Genomic DNA, 14,269 nt, shown 5'->3' on the forward strand with positions numbered 1-14,269 from the left:
CCACAAAAGCTTTGCTTTGGTGGAGGTGTTGCACAGTGTCAAAATACATTTTAGTCACCCCACCAAAAAACACTGCATTATGTCTTTTGAAATAATTAAACCAGAAAGCTTATGGTGAGTCCATCTAGAGTTACATGTATCTCCATAACATAGTCACTTTTGTCTGTCTGTACAACATCTGTCAATTCAATGTTCAACTTATAGTCAATGGTGTATTTTTAATAATCTAATAGGCATTGAAGCAAATGATGTCAGTGCCTTATTGGAACAGTTCCTGGAATATGAAGAAAAACAAGGTATAGTTTGCACATCTGTTCTAGTTTAGCTCTGGTTGTGAACATATATAGGTAATAGAACTCTGCACACTGTAGGTCCACTTATTTAACACATTAGGTGCACATGTTTTCTGAAACATGTTAGCCTTTGTTATTCATATCAATCTTTCTTTTGTGATCACCATTGCTCATGGCGAACAAAAGAAGAGTCCAGCTCAAACAATAGGGTGACTAGTAAAATCACGCTCCTACTGATGTTTTTGTTGACAGGAAAATTTGAAAACTTTCGCATCAAAAAAGAGAGAAATTGTATGCGTCATTACATGTACCTGCTAACCTCTTGTCTGTGGTTTTCAGTTTCACTGGACTGCTCATCATCGTCATTGTCTTTGCGTTCTTCCCTGTAAGTGATTAATCTGAATTTTATTATTCTTCAGTTATTATCAGAATTTTTCTGAAGTTTCATTCTTGAACAAAGTGAAGATGACATGTACATTGTGTATACTGCGCCTTTCTTACATTGTAGTGTGTAACAAAGTGCACAGGGCTATTTGTAATAACTTATCAATGTACCATACTACTAAGTGAGGCACTAAAAATGCTGCTACAGTCGAACCTCGATTATCCGGACTCGTCGGGACCTCAGTAAATAGTCCGGATAATCGAGAGTCCGGATAATCGAAAACATGTTTATTAATGAGATAGAAATGTAAATGTACAGCAAAGAAAACATCATTTTAATTGTGAAATCTACACAGCCTGTATGTATTTACTAATGAAAACTTTCAGTTCAGGTATTGACAAAGGTCTAAAATGTTCAAGCATGTTTGTTTGCTTCAAAGACTTGTAGCTTAATCAGGGACTTTCGTTTTAATCCTTCGCTTGTCTCGATGCTGTCAGTAAATTTTAGGATCTTGTCTTTGTTCTTCCGTATGTCAGAGATCTGCTGCTTGCTGGTGCCAAATTCTTGAGCTAAATTTGTTCCTTTCTCTCCTTTATCCAAACGTGAAATAATTATCTGCTTATCTTTAATCGATAGAATGGCTCGCTTTCGCTTCGTAGACATGTTTTTGATTTGAGTTTACGATCGATCGGTCGTGTGTTTACAAAACCCACACGGAAGGAACTAATCAAGCATGAAATTCCCTTGGTAACAAAACAATTGAGCCAATCAGATATCAGCTCAAAGCATCAGAATATTTCTTTGTCTCGTCGCACATGCGAATTTTGAAAAGCGCACAGGATAATACGCTGTTTCAGCAGTCTTTTGAAAGGATTATTGGGCTTTTTGCGACTTTGAATTTTCAAGATCACAACTAATTAATATTCATGAAAAAATTGGGACCAGAGAAAAAAGTCTGGATAATCGAATAGTCCGGATAATCGAGGTCCGGATAATCGAGGTTCGACTGTACTTGCCCACACAGTAATGTCATTTTTATGGGAACATTTTTAATTGGTGTTTAAGATATTGAAAAATAATCAAGAGAAATAAAACAAGTACTTTTTTGAATGTATACAGGCATTTTAATTATGGGACTGCAACTCTGAGTAATTTTAAGGTCAATTAAAAAAAAAAAACTGCAGCAAGTTCTAGGAGAGTGTGAAGTCACTTCAGAAGTTCTTTCTCTGTTCATTTATCTTCAGTAGTTTAAGGTGAAAACTTTAATCTGGTGTGACTGTTGAAACAATTTTGGAACTTGCTTATGTTGTTCAAAAAGCTCTCCCTTCAAAAAAAAAAGAAAATGTAAACTAAGGTTATGTTTTGGAGTAACGTGTTACACTGTACTGGCATACATATTAGAATTAAAGGATTGTATATTTATATTTTACCTAGGGTATTTCTTATACAGTTGTCATTTGAAAATGCATGATTGTTCTTGTTAAAGCAAAATAACATGTTGCTGTTATTTATTTTTTTTTTTTGTAAACTTCAGCAAGGATACGTCTCCTGAAGCCAAAGCTATTGCACTCAAGATAACTTCCGTTGTGGAGGCTCAAGACATAGATTTTGAGTTAGCCGCTGATGCAAAGAATGGTGGCCCATCTTGCTTTGATTTGGAGAGTTCTGGGAATTTACCTGAAAGTAATGAAGTGCATGGTGTAATGGACAATGGGTCGTTTAAGAACAGTGTGGAACAACTCAGGGAGAGCCTTAAAAGTGATGGGAAATCCTGTGTTGATAACCATGCAACAGATCACAATTATGCCTGCAGTGGATTTCCCATGAGGAAAGCAGCATCACAAAGACCTGAAATTAGTGGTTGTTTAGTTGCAAATGGATTCAAATCTACAAATAGTCCAAAAAAGGCTTTAGCTTCAGCCTTGGAGCACAAAAGTAAAAAGTGTATTTCTAACAGAGCTGAAATGAGTCAGTCCAGGAAAAGACAATTAAGTGCCTGCAACAAAGAGTCTACAGATAAAGAAAGAATACTTCCAAAACGCTATAGAGGGCCATACTGTGAGGATAATTCCAAAGGCGATAACAGCTCTGATGAAGATCATCATTATAACAGGAGCCGTAGCAGACTTCATAGCAGTTCTGATGAACAGAGTGATCATGAAAGAAGCCAGCACAACAGAAAGTACAGAAGTAGCTCTGATGCAGATAAGAATCATTATAAGAGAAGTTATCGAAGGAACAGCTTATGCTCAAATGACAGTTTTGATGAAAGAGATTGTTCCAGTTCAGATGAGGACAGTAGGCATGAAAGGAGACACAGGTATGATCCAAGAGGCTCCGAGTCTGACTTGCATCATAAATGCTCAAGTGGTAGTGAAAGAGATTCTGACAGCTACAGGAGTCATCATAGAAGAAGACAGAGGTCTCACAGTAAAGACCACTCAGCAAAGAGAAATGATGGGAAAGAGAACAAAACGTTTCATGATATTGAACTGGAAAGGAAAATGGGTTTCAAGTTTGACCATAACATAAAGGGCACTGCAAAGGTACAGTTTTAAAAATATTTTTTGTTTTGTTTTGTTTTTCTTATCACAGTGGAGCACTGTACTGTACGTGTTTGATTTGTTTTTGAACTTAAATTTCTTTTCGCTGAAATTTAGAAAGCTACAAGTATAAAGTGTCAATACAGAAATATAGAAGAATCAGATTCTCCAGTTATATTTGAATTAGGCTGAGAACAGGGGTTTCATTAAGGGCTGGCTGTGAGGATGAGTTTGCCTGCCTGCCTGCCTGCCTGCCTGCCTGCCTGAAAAGAATCGTGTTAATGTATTGTATTTAATTATAGGAAGAGAGACGTATAGTGTACATTGGGAAAATATCAGACAAGACAACTAAAGATGATGTTTGGAGACGATTTCGTCCATTTGGCCCTATTGAAAAAGTCACTGTCCACTTTCGGGACAAAGGGTGAGCAGTTAGATAAGTTATGGTAGTACCTTGTAGTACTCTATCACTCTCAGTAACAACAATTCATCCAATTAGAACAAATGAAACCATAACCATCAGGGTTGTAGCTGAGAATCCAGCACTTAGCCAGCTCTTTAACAAGCCAGCTGGCTTTTTTAGCCTTGGTAGCTCGCAATTTTGTAGTGTTTGTATAGGTAATCACATGGTTTTGAGTGAAATTTGGAGTAAATAATAAGGATGACAACATATCATGTCGAGCTTGCACTCAGGAATCAAAACATTTTAAAACAAGCCAAACAGTAAAGGAAGACACAGCAATATTAGTGCCTCATGGTTCAATGCTTGAACAAAATATACACAATGCTTTAAGAAATTAAAATGTAAAGGAGGGTTTCTGTCAATTCAAGTAAATTCCCCCCTTTGAGTGTTCATCTACTTTTGCATGCACTCATACTCACTCACCATGCTCGCAATTGCTATAATTGTCGTCGAAGCCATTGCTCATACAACTAAATGATTCATACACATATGTTGTAGTCTTTGAGGTTTCAGTAAATTATACATGTAGTAATTATTAAGTGTTGTCTTGTGCATTTTTCTCTTGGTAGGGACAACTATGCTTTTGTAACCTTCTTTGACCACTCCTCAGCTGCAGAAGCAATTGAAAGTGAGTTTAAAAATGCACATTGCACTTAATTGCAAGTTTCCTAGTGATAAGTTAATTTACATATGTCGCTGCAATTGATTTTGTCAGGGGGCAATGAAGACACCCATCTTCCCGTATTGGACATTTGTTTTGGCGGAAGAAGAAAGTTTTGTGGTGGAAGTTATGTTGACTTTGGTAAGTAATGGGTGGGGATGCATTGCACATCACTAATGGCTGCTCAGAATTCCTATATCATAAACCAAGCACAAGAGCAATACTGTGAGAATATTGTCCCTAGGTCTTCCAATACAGTCCTAAGCACGCTTGGTTAATAAGAGACTTATTACATAACTGAAAATGTGTAGAAAAAATGCCACGATCACGGACTGGCAGCCGACTAGGCATGGGGCATTTTCACATGATGTTATGGTGACCATGCATATTGGTGTTCTCAAACAGTGAAATTTCCCTCCTTTGCAAAACTGTCTTAATGAACTAATTTACTTTGCTTTTGACTTTTAGACTCAAACACCAGTTATCTTGAAGAACAAAAATACAGCCGCCCTCCATCATCTGATGAGATGGATTTTGATGCACTGCTGAGGCTCTCACAGAAAAGTGTAAAAGGAAGAAAGGAATCTTGCAAAGGCAGATGAACATAATTGAGACAATGAATTTATTGAACATACTTATGAAGGATAATGAACTTCTAATGATATTTAAGTTAACTGTTAAAGAGAAAATGAATATTAGATGTTATTTTTTGTATTGTGCTTATTACACTAAGAAACTTTCTGTTTAGCTATAATGGAAAGAAAATTAATCATTACGACCGGCTTGAACTTTCTCAGTTAACAAAATTTTGAAAGCCACAATAATAAAATTTGGAAACAATTACAAATATTTTATGATTGAGGTGTACATGTATTATCATTCATTATTGGTGACGAACGGATTGAACAATGATGGGTATAATTAGGTATCGCAATATTGGTGTGATGTGGTAACCAAGTGTATCTCTAAAGCTACTATTGAACAATAATGGATTGAACAATGATGGGTATAATTAGGTATCACAATATTGGTTTGATGTGATAACCAAGTGTATCTCTAAAGCTACTATACTACATGTTGCAGCAAAGTTGTAAGTATTATTTTCTTGATTCCAGAAAAATTGCTTGAAGTAATTCTTTTTGCTTGAACTTTTAGTCCCAGTTGATTTTTTTACTGGGCTGCAAATCTGTTAATACTAATAATACCAAGATTAAGTTTTACCATTGTATGACTAGAGCCTCAGATGTGGCGCTCTCTCCCACGCGGGATTACCCGCCGCGTCCCGTAAGAAAACGGTGTTCTTTATGCCATTTAAGAAACAGTTTATTGTCCAAGGTTGTTCCGTCAATATGGCGTGCTATGACCCTCGTTTGTTGTTTTTTGCGAGTTTATGGACCTTAACTACGTTTCTGTCCATGAACGCGCATGAAAAGAACTTGGCAATTATCTCGCGCTTGGTCAATAATCCAAATGCACTAATCACCAGACAAGTACAGCGCTTTCCATTCAACCAAAAATTTCGAAAATGTCGACACGAGGACAAATGGTATGGAAATTTCCAAGAAAAAGTTCCAGAAAATCCACAAAGTGAGAGTAGACTGTAACCAATAAGACAACTCGTTTTGCTAATAAGAAGGAAGGGAAATTTCGTTATACCTTGGAAGGTTTTCCTCTTTTCCGTAAATTCCAGAAAATGCTGTTCAATTCGTTACTGGTAGCCCTATGGAAACTCAAAGTGTAATTTTTCATCGAGTGGAAAGCGCCCGTACACTTAACATAACTACCTTAATTTGAATTTTGCAGATGTGTGGCTACCCCAACCGTACTTTATTATTAGAAGGGCAATATTTTTATTAATTAAGCATTTTGTTCACCGCTAACTTCAATATTGTTACATTGCCCTCTATACGAATGGCGTGCATGTATTCAAGTAAGAAGTGTAATGGTGTTAGTAGTTATTTTCCCTCCAGATTGGTATTTTCGTGAACTAGGTCATCTTTTAAGAGCTTGGCACTGTTGTTCTTGTACGAAAACTTTTGTGTTCTGGTCAACTACTTTTACCTGACAAATTTTACACTATATGCTGATCATTTTGATATTTCAGTCAAAGATGTCTTTAATTTTTCCCAGGAATCAGTCAAAATGACAATTTAGTTTTGATACAGTTTAATTTTTTGAGTTTCTTTTCTTTTGCCAACGTCAGGTTACGCATTATGTAGATAACTAGCCCTTTTGTCAGCCAATCAGAACTAATTGTCTGGTAGATCTTAAAATAGAGTAATAATAATTACAGTAATGGACACATACAATTACTATTTTTACATAGAAGTAAATTGTGAAAGAGTAATTACTTTGAAATAAACTGGAGAATAACGATGTTGCTTTCTTTGACAAACGTGTATGTTACATTTCGAAGGAAATGGACATAAATATTACTTGAAAAAGTCCCATTAACCATAATATCTGATAACCTTTCGCTCTCGATTTCTAAGAGGTGGTGGTTGGCGTTCGGCCTCGCCAGTTATGAAACGTCCTTCATGTAACGATATCTCGACTACAAGTGGTGAGTGAGAAACAGTGTTCTAAACTTCACGCCTAGAAAAACTGCGCGGACTGAAGAGTCTTCTGAGCATGATACAACAGACAATGTCAAGTAATTAATTTGCATTCAATATAATTTTTGCTCTGTAATGAGCGACGAGACCCACATGTGACTTTTCTCCATCTTGCTATCGATACAATAGTACGAAATTCGTTTGTCTAGTCCATCGTAATCATCTCGGGAACTCTATACAAACCAATCACTCCTGGAAATAGTTTACTACAGCATCCGCCCGGGGGTGGGGGAGGGGGTGGGGAGAAGGGGTGGGAGGACTCTCATATGAAGAAATCAGGGATGCCCGTCGGAAAATTTAAATTAAACCCCTAAAGGAGACTCAATCTGGGGGTGGCTCTAGTTTCACTTGACCCCTTTTAAGCTACCAGTTAAAACGACATAGGCCTGATTACCAGCCTAAAAGATACTTAGACAGCTTCAAAAGTCGCGTTTCGTCATGATCACTCTAAGTGAGAACAAAGCCCTTGATTTACACCCCTAATGGACAAGCAGTCCCGAGCAAATAGACTTTTTGTTGACCGTTCCTGACGGAACCTGTTTTTATCATTGACATCATTGCGAGTAAACGTTACGTTCGCGCTAATTGTTTCTGCGCATCCTTACTGCGCACGCAAATTCACACGGTACGTTATGCATCGAGCGTGCGCTAAGTAATAAAATGAACAATGATAGGGTAGATGGCCATTGCTATAGCTTTGCCTGGATTTAACGATCTTGTAAGTTCAGTGACCCCTATCTTTGTTTTGATGGATCATTTGCTCCACCGATTTTCTACGTTTAGCGAAAAACATAAAGAAAATCTTTCGAATAAAAGTGTGAATTTTTTGCAAGATGCACCGTCGAATTGTTCTTTTTAGCTCTTCGTTTATCTGTGCAGCGGTTTCAATGCCTCTTAAAGGGTTAAGTTTTGTGAAAACGTTGGCACCATTTGGAGTTATTAACGCAACGAATTCACCTATACAAAATATTACTACGATAATTTGTCTCCGTTGATTCTTCTTTGATATTTTTAGCTAAAACCCTGGAGACCATGCTGATTTACGCGCGCCAAGTTTTCAAAATCAGACTAGTTTTCCACACGCTTTATCTCTGAAACGAGGTGCATGACCCCCATTTTTTTTTCTTTTTCATTTCTGAAACAAGTACTTCATGATCTGTCCGTAGTAGAAGTTGAAAGAAAATCTATCAAGTAGAATATTCTAGCGCGAACGTCACGGTCTTCAAGATAAATTAACGTTTTAGGATAACCAGATGATCTAGAATGGAATTTATCTGGAAACACTTATGAATCCAGAGACCTTGGTGAGTGTAAGCCTAGTTAGCATTTTGCTTTGCGTATATCATTGCGAGGGCAATGAGTAATGATAATAATAACAAAATTCAGCACGCATATAGGTAAGATTATTCAAGGGAGTCGGTTTGTAACGAGTCTCTATAACTCTTTTCGTATACTACTTCTCGTAAAAATACGTGTTCACCTTGTCACGATTTGTTCCGCAGCGCGTGCAAGACCTCGATAAAGCGTCATAAACGGAAAACAGTAACAGTTTGCCATAGAAACGATCAATTTCGTAAGAGCTTACTTGCTTTTCATCAGGGGGAAGTTAAACGTATTTATAAAGCGCAGAGTAATCAATATGAAGAGGTCGCGCGAATCGTCGAGCAAAACTAAAGAGGAATGTGAGCAGTTAGCTGAAGAGAACGTCTCCGGTGCAAAAAAGCGCAAAGTTGCAGTCGCGACTTGTCCGAATGAGAAACCTCGAGTAGCAAAAAGGGTAAGTTTTAACAACAGTCGAACATTTAAAGAGTTTGATGTGCAGTAATACTCCAGAAGTCTTCAGATTCACGAGAGAATTTTTGCCCCGCAGACTTGCTTAAGCGAGGGACGACTTAACACAAGTTCCAGTAAGAGGTAAAATTTAACTATACCCAAAATCCGTAAGCAGTAAAAACGTACTCATAAGTAGCTAGTGTTAAATTAAGAACCCTTTGCTTAAAATTTTGACTTTTATCTCCCATTATATAAGAGCTTAAAGCTAAAAAATTGAAACAGGTTCCTATTTGTTTTCGGGAAGTTTAGTTTTTTGCAGTGTATTGAACATAAATAACCTAAAATATTAGTGAAACAATTCATGTAGGAGATCTAGGGCGAGGCGTTCGCTATGTTTTCTTAGGCAGCGTCCACACTAGGTCGGAGGAATTTTAACACCCAGCTTTATTTCTACGGTTGGGCTTACCATTTGGACAACCAGCCATCGAGCACCTTTTCCGTGCATTTCGGAAATTAAGAAGCTCTTTAAGAATCTATTAGCTAAATATACTTAATTCTCGGCAGATATCATATATATACAAGAACCTCTTAGGCTAACGGGAAATGGCCAAGTTCTTACAAGCGGATATTTAAAATGCGTGTATATTTAAAAGAAAAACGAATCCACACAAGTCGTTTGTCAATTTATTTATCTTTTCCTGCAGACAAAAGCTAAGGCAAGCCTGGAGCGAGTCGGACAAATATTTGGTAAAACTGAAAAGTATAAATAATCAGGACTGTCGACTTCTAGATTCCAAAGTAAGTGAAATGTATTTTTTTAAAGGGGGCAAAAGCTTAAAACTGATCTAAACACTTTCAAGTTTCTCAAATTTTCGAACCGTATCTCTGGTTCTTATTCATATTATATTCGGCAGGGTTTTAAATACATTTGTAATTACCAATTTTAAATCAACACCAGTGTTTTATTTAGTCAAATTTCAAAGTGTTACAACATTTCTAATCACATGCAACGAGACTTTCACAGGCATTCTTAGTAGATGAAGAACTCAAATGTGACTTTTAGCTTTATGAATTTGAAAATAATGAACAAGTCATCAAAACGTCATTCAAAATTGTCATCGTTATGTCAAGTCAAGTCAATTCGACTCAACGTTAACTTAATTTTAATTTAACTGAACTGAACTAAATTTAAGCATTAGCAAAGTGCTGGCGCAAGATATACGCTTTATCTCAATTTATTCCTAGGTAACAGCTCGGCTTGATAGAAACAGAAACGAGCCAACGATCTCTTCCTCCGCTTCAAGTGGTTCGACGTTGTATCTTCCTGGGAGACCAGAATCCGGTCGACCGGAATTTTTAAAGAAACTTAGCTCAAACAGTAAGTTAATTTTTTGAAAAAAATATTCAACAAAAAAGAATAACAGTTTAATACTGCCGGTATAATCTAGTTTGACGTCTCTGGGAGGCGCTGTGTCTTTAATGGTTAGTGCGCAACCTCGTTCTCAGGCCCTCTCTCCTTTGCTTCTCTCGTTGTTTAGGAGAGGGAGAGAGGCAACAGAGAGAGAACCTGGGATCGAGCTTTGTTAGTGCGCTGGATGGTTGGAGTCATCGCTTAGTTTCTTGGGCAAGTCACTTGTCTCTCTCAGTGCTTCACTCCAGCCAGCCAGCAATGTAATGGTACCGGTGAATTCAATGCTGGGGGAGGGGGGATCTGTGGACTAGCAGCATCACATCCAGGGGGAAGTATAAATGCTTTATTAGCTTAGCACTACGGAAACTGGAGATAAGCGCCGGCCTGATGGTTGATTCGTAACGCAGCAACGAAAACTCTTGCGTGACCGTCCAACCGACGGTTGGAAAAAAAGTCCTTTCCACTTAACGAAAAAGGCGCGTGACAAGACATAGGTTCATTCAATTTCCATTGTCTTCTTCTTCTCTATTGTAAAACTGAGAAAAAGAAACTGTTACCTTTAACCCAAATTGTCAAGAGAATTTTACACTTCCATTAGGATTAGTAATAGAGTGTCTCCGTCCTTTTCTGGCCTACAGAACATCTTGCAAAATACGATCTGAGAGATATGATTGGTTGTGGTTCATATGGTCAAGTTATCGCTGCCACGCGAAAGGAAGACAATACGCCGGTAAGGACTGGAAACGAATTAAAAATAATCTTTAGGATCAGTGCGGACGACGATCAAATGCTATCCCATGATGCATCCCATGATGGGGTCAGTGTGAACAGCAGAGTTATAGCAGTGTAACTTGTACGATGAAACACGCACAAAACCTAACGGAAAATTCTCAGATTTCGAAAGTCGAAAGAACATGTTTAGAATATACGTTATAGTGTTCAGTGCATGAGTCAATAAACTGCACTAGGAATTCCAGTCCGGGTTGAAATTCCAGCCTATGACTAAGATTTCAACCCGACTTCCGATAAAAATCCTCTTGTTATGAAACTGACGATTACATGCCGGGCAGGTTTCAGTCCAGGCTGAAAACCAGCCCCTGGGGTTTTAATTCTAGACCTTTGAATCACAGAGTTACTGCAGTATATCTGCGTGGTTGTCCACGCGTGTCTCAGTCATGGTTGTCCGCGCGTGTCTCAGTCGTGTGTGAAATACAAGACAAGGATATGATTGGATTAAGATAAGAAAGAGCAAAAAGTGTAATCTAGAAAGAAAAACAAAATGGTATTTGTCAAGAAAGTACACGATCAGCTCAATCTTGTTCCCAAGGGTGCGATCCTTTTTTTGTAACAGCTGTTAACACGGTCAACTAAAACGCTAGTGTGATGCACCGCATTGGAAATGCCATTTTGTGGTGTGAGTAACCGCAGCAATTGTAAAATCCCCTTGCGCGGATTACACGCATGTGTCGTTACAAAACTCTGATAGAAATTGACGTTTTTCAAAATGCCTTCCATTCCAGGTAGCCATCAAGTTTGTGGCAAAGGCTTCTGTTCGCGAGTTCAAGGAGGTGAGTGACCAGGAAACTGCAGTTAAAGTTTTGTTCACTAACTAGCTTGTCAAAAAGGAGCTTTTCGCAAATGTTTCCCTTTTCAGCTATTTTCTGATAATCTGCAAACATGCGGCGATGGGGGGAACGAATATTAAGAAAATTCACTGAATTCGAGTTTTGGAGTTTTTTGATAGTCTTTCTTCTGAAGATCTTGGGGAAAATTTTCAGCGATCTAAGTTTTCAGGAGTAGATTAAATTTTTGTAGGTCATATATTCAGTTTTCTACGTATTTATCAGTAAACTTAAGTCTTAAGCTCTGACTCTCTTTGGCACAAATGATTGGAAACCTAGAAATACGAATTCCTTCTTAAAAGGACTGTGTTGTAGGTATTGCTCACCTGGAAAATCACCCTCCCCTCCCACAATACAGGTAAATGGGTTGAGTATTCCAGCTGAAGCTTATCTTCAGAACAAGGCCCAGCACTATCACGTGGCCAAAATTTATGAAATCTTCGCAACAGAGGAACACTATGTTTACGTGATGGAAAGACCAGAAATCTGCAAGGATTTGTTTGATGTTCTACAAATGAAGGTCTTCCTCACAGAGAAAGAGGCCCGAAGATACTTCGCCCAGATCCTGGAGGCCAACATAAGCTGCGAGGAGACTGGGGTCATTCACCGCGACCTCAAACCAGAGAACATCTTGTTGGACATGTGCAACGACGAGATCAAGTTGATTGACTTTGGGCTGGCATCTGAAGTTCAAGACGAGCCTTTTAACACATTTAGAGGTGAGAAATGAGGGTGGTGTCCTGATAAAATGAGACGAAAGAGCCAGTTTTCAGCCAGCTGAGTCTGATCTTCAGAAAGTGTTTAGTAGACAATTTTTGTGTTTGGAGAGTTATCTCTAACTGAGTGTTTCAAGTAATATATCAAACACGGAAGACTGTCTTTGATCACATTTCCAAACACCGAGAAGAGAGTTGAAAATACGACGCGTAGCGAAGATCCGAGTATTTTTGACGAACTTCGAAGTGTTGGGAAGTGTGGGTATGTCTTGAGTGTTTGATATGTTTTCTCAATCGAAACTAAAACTAAGAAGAAAACTGAAATATAAAATCGTAAAAATCTATGCTATTTAAAATGAGATATCCAAACACCGTCGCGGTCACGATTTCCTTTGTTTAAACTTGATGGATTATTAGTGAGTTTGAGATGTGCACATCGAGAGAGTCCAGGAACTAGCCAAATAACGACCGTAATAGTTACATAAAAAGCGGAGTGTGTCCTTTGTCCAATCAAAGCGAACCTCAATATTGCAGTGAGCCAATTAGCGCTAGCAGTAAAATCTAGCCTCTTCCAGGGGTTCAGTTACTTGGGGCGCAGCGCGAAAAACGGCGAGCGAAAAAATAGGGAAGAGGCGCGGCGAGAGAAAGCGAACGAACGCTTGTGGGCAAACGTAGCAAAAGTTTTGCGCTCGCCGTTTTTCGCGCTGCGCCCCAACTAACTGAACTTCTGGAAGAGGCTAAGTAAAATCTTACAGCCAGTGACAAGCGAGCGAAAACTCAGAAACCCATTATTATTTAACAATTGTGTTTAGTTTTGGTTTAACATCGCTTAAGCGGAGAGAGCAAGTTTGCACTGACTGGTTAATCCAGATTGAACGGGCATTTTGAACCTATTACAGAGCAATCGAAAAGTAAAATTGTGTGTCGTGCGTGTATAAGTGACAAAGGGTGCAACTGAACGAGATGTTTGTATCCATGGTAACAAAGTGCACTGTTCTGATTGTGTTCCAGGCACCAATGCTTACACTCCGCCAGAGTACATCAGTACGGGACGCTATGACGGTAGTCAAGGTACCGTCTGGCAAGTGGGAATTCTCTTGGTGGAGATTCTGTCTCCTTTTATGCCATTTGACAAACCTGAACACGCACTTAAAATGAAACCCGGGATTCCCGAGCAGCTTTCATCAGGTGATAAACTGTAGTATTATTATAACTTTTCTCTACTGACTTCACAATTTGAATGGCTCCTGGGGCCCGTTTCTCGAAGGTGCCGAAAAGTTTTCGCACCCGGAAAGCCGCAGCAAAATCTCAAACCTTATGACTTCTGAACTGTTTTATTCACATATTCTTCATACGAAGAGAGATTCTCTTCATACAAAAAGTTTTAAGCGTATATACCTCACTGTTTTAGGTACAGATTAATTAAAAATAGCTTTGCGGGCCCGAAAAGGTTCCCGTGCTTTCGAGAAACGGGCCCCTGGTGTGATCAGAGGTAAAAAGTACTGGCGATTTCGAACAGTCCTCTCTCTGTTCCAGGTCGAAAAACACTGAACATGTTGAATATATTCTATAGAACCTCAGTCCCTAACTTCTCCAACGTCAAATTTTAACTAAGGAGTAGTTTCCTAAAACCAATTCCTTTCTTTCGACAGAAGTAAAAGACTTGATCTCGTCGCTGTTGAACATTTCACCAACGAACCGGCCAACACTAAGAGAAGTTCTGAAGCACCCTTGGTTCACTATGCAAGATTAACATACTGACTTTTTAAAGTATTTTTAAGTAGCTA

The 14,269-nt window shown here is 38.5% G+C and overlaps 2 protein-coding genes across 2 annotated transcripts in view; both read left to right on the top strand.

Moving 5' to 3' along the window:
• The window catches only part of LOC145479899 (uncharacterized), an 11,438-nt gene extending 4,264 nt beyond the window's left edge, over positions 1 to 7,174 (top strand). The window contains exons 3-9 of the mRNA XM_081458375.1: positions 234 to 296; positions 633 to 678; positions 2,213 to 3,224; positions 3,524 to 3,645; positions 4,254 to 4,312; positions 4,400 to 4,486; positions 4,814 to 7,174. Of these exons, the coding sequence (XP_081314501.1) occupies positions 234 to 296; positions 633 to 678; positions 2,213 to 3,224; positions 3,524 to 3,645; positions 4,254 to 4,312; positions 4,400 to 4,486; positions 4,814 to 4,947 (1,523 nt within the window). The 3' untranslated portion in view covers positions 4,948 to 7,174. The remainder of the gene's footprint in view (positions 1 to 233; positions 297 to 632; positions 679 to 2,212; positions 3,225 to 3,523; positions 3,646 to 4,253; positions 4,313 to 4,399; positions 4,487 to 4,813) is intronic.
• A 1,425-nt stretch (positions 7,175 to 8,599) lies between these two features.
• On the top strand, positions 8,600 to 13,684 carry LOC145470317 (serine/threonine-protein kinase pim-3-like). The gene is made up of 6 exons (XM_081454160.1): positions 8,600 to 8,737; positions 9,979 to 10,111; positions 10,783 to 10,961; positions 11,665 to 11,712; positions 12,125 to 12,485; positions 13,494 to 13,684. Exons 1-6 carry the CDS (start codon positions 8,600 to 8,602, stop codon positions 13,682 to 13,684), a joined length of 1,050 nt encoding a protein of 349 aa, XP_081310286.1.
• The last annotated feature ends 585 nt before the right edge of the window (positions 13,685 to 14,269 follow it).

This window comes from Orbicella franksi, chromosome 2 (genome assembly GCF_964199315.1).
Source record: "Orbicella franksi chromosome 2, jaOrbFran1.1, whole genome shotgun sequence".
Classification (NCBI taxonomy): domain Eukaryota; kingdom Metazoa; phylum Cnidaria; class Anthozoa; order Scleractinia; family Merulinidae; genus Orbicella; species Orbicella franksi.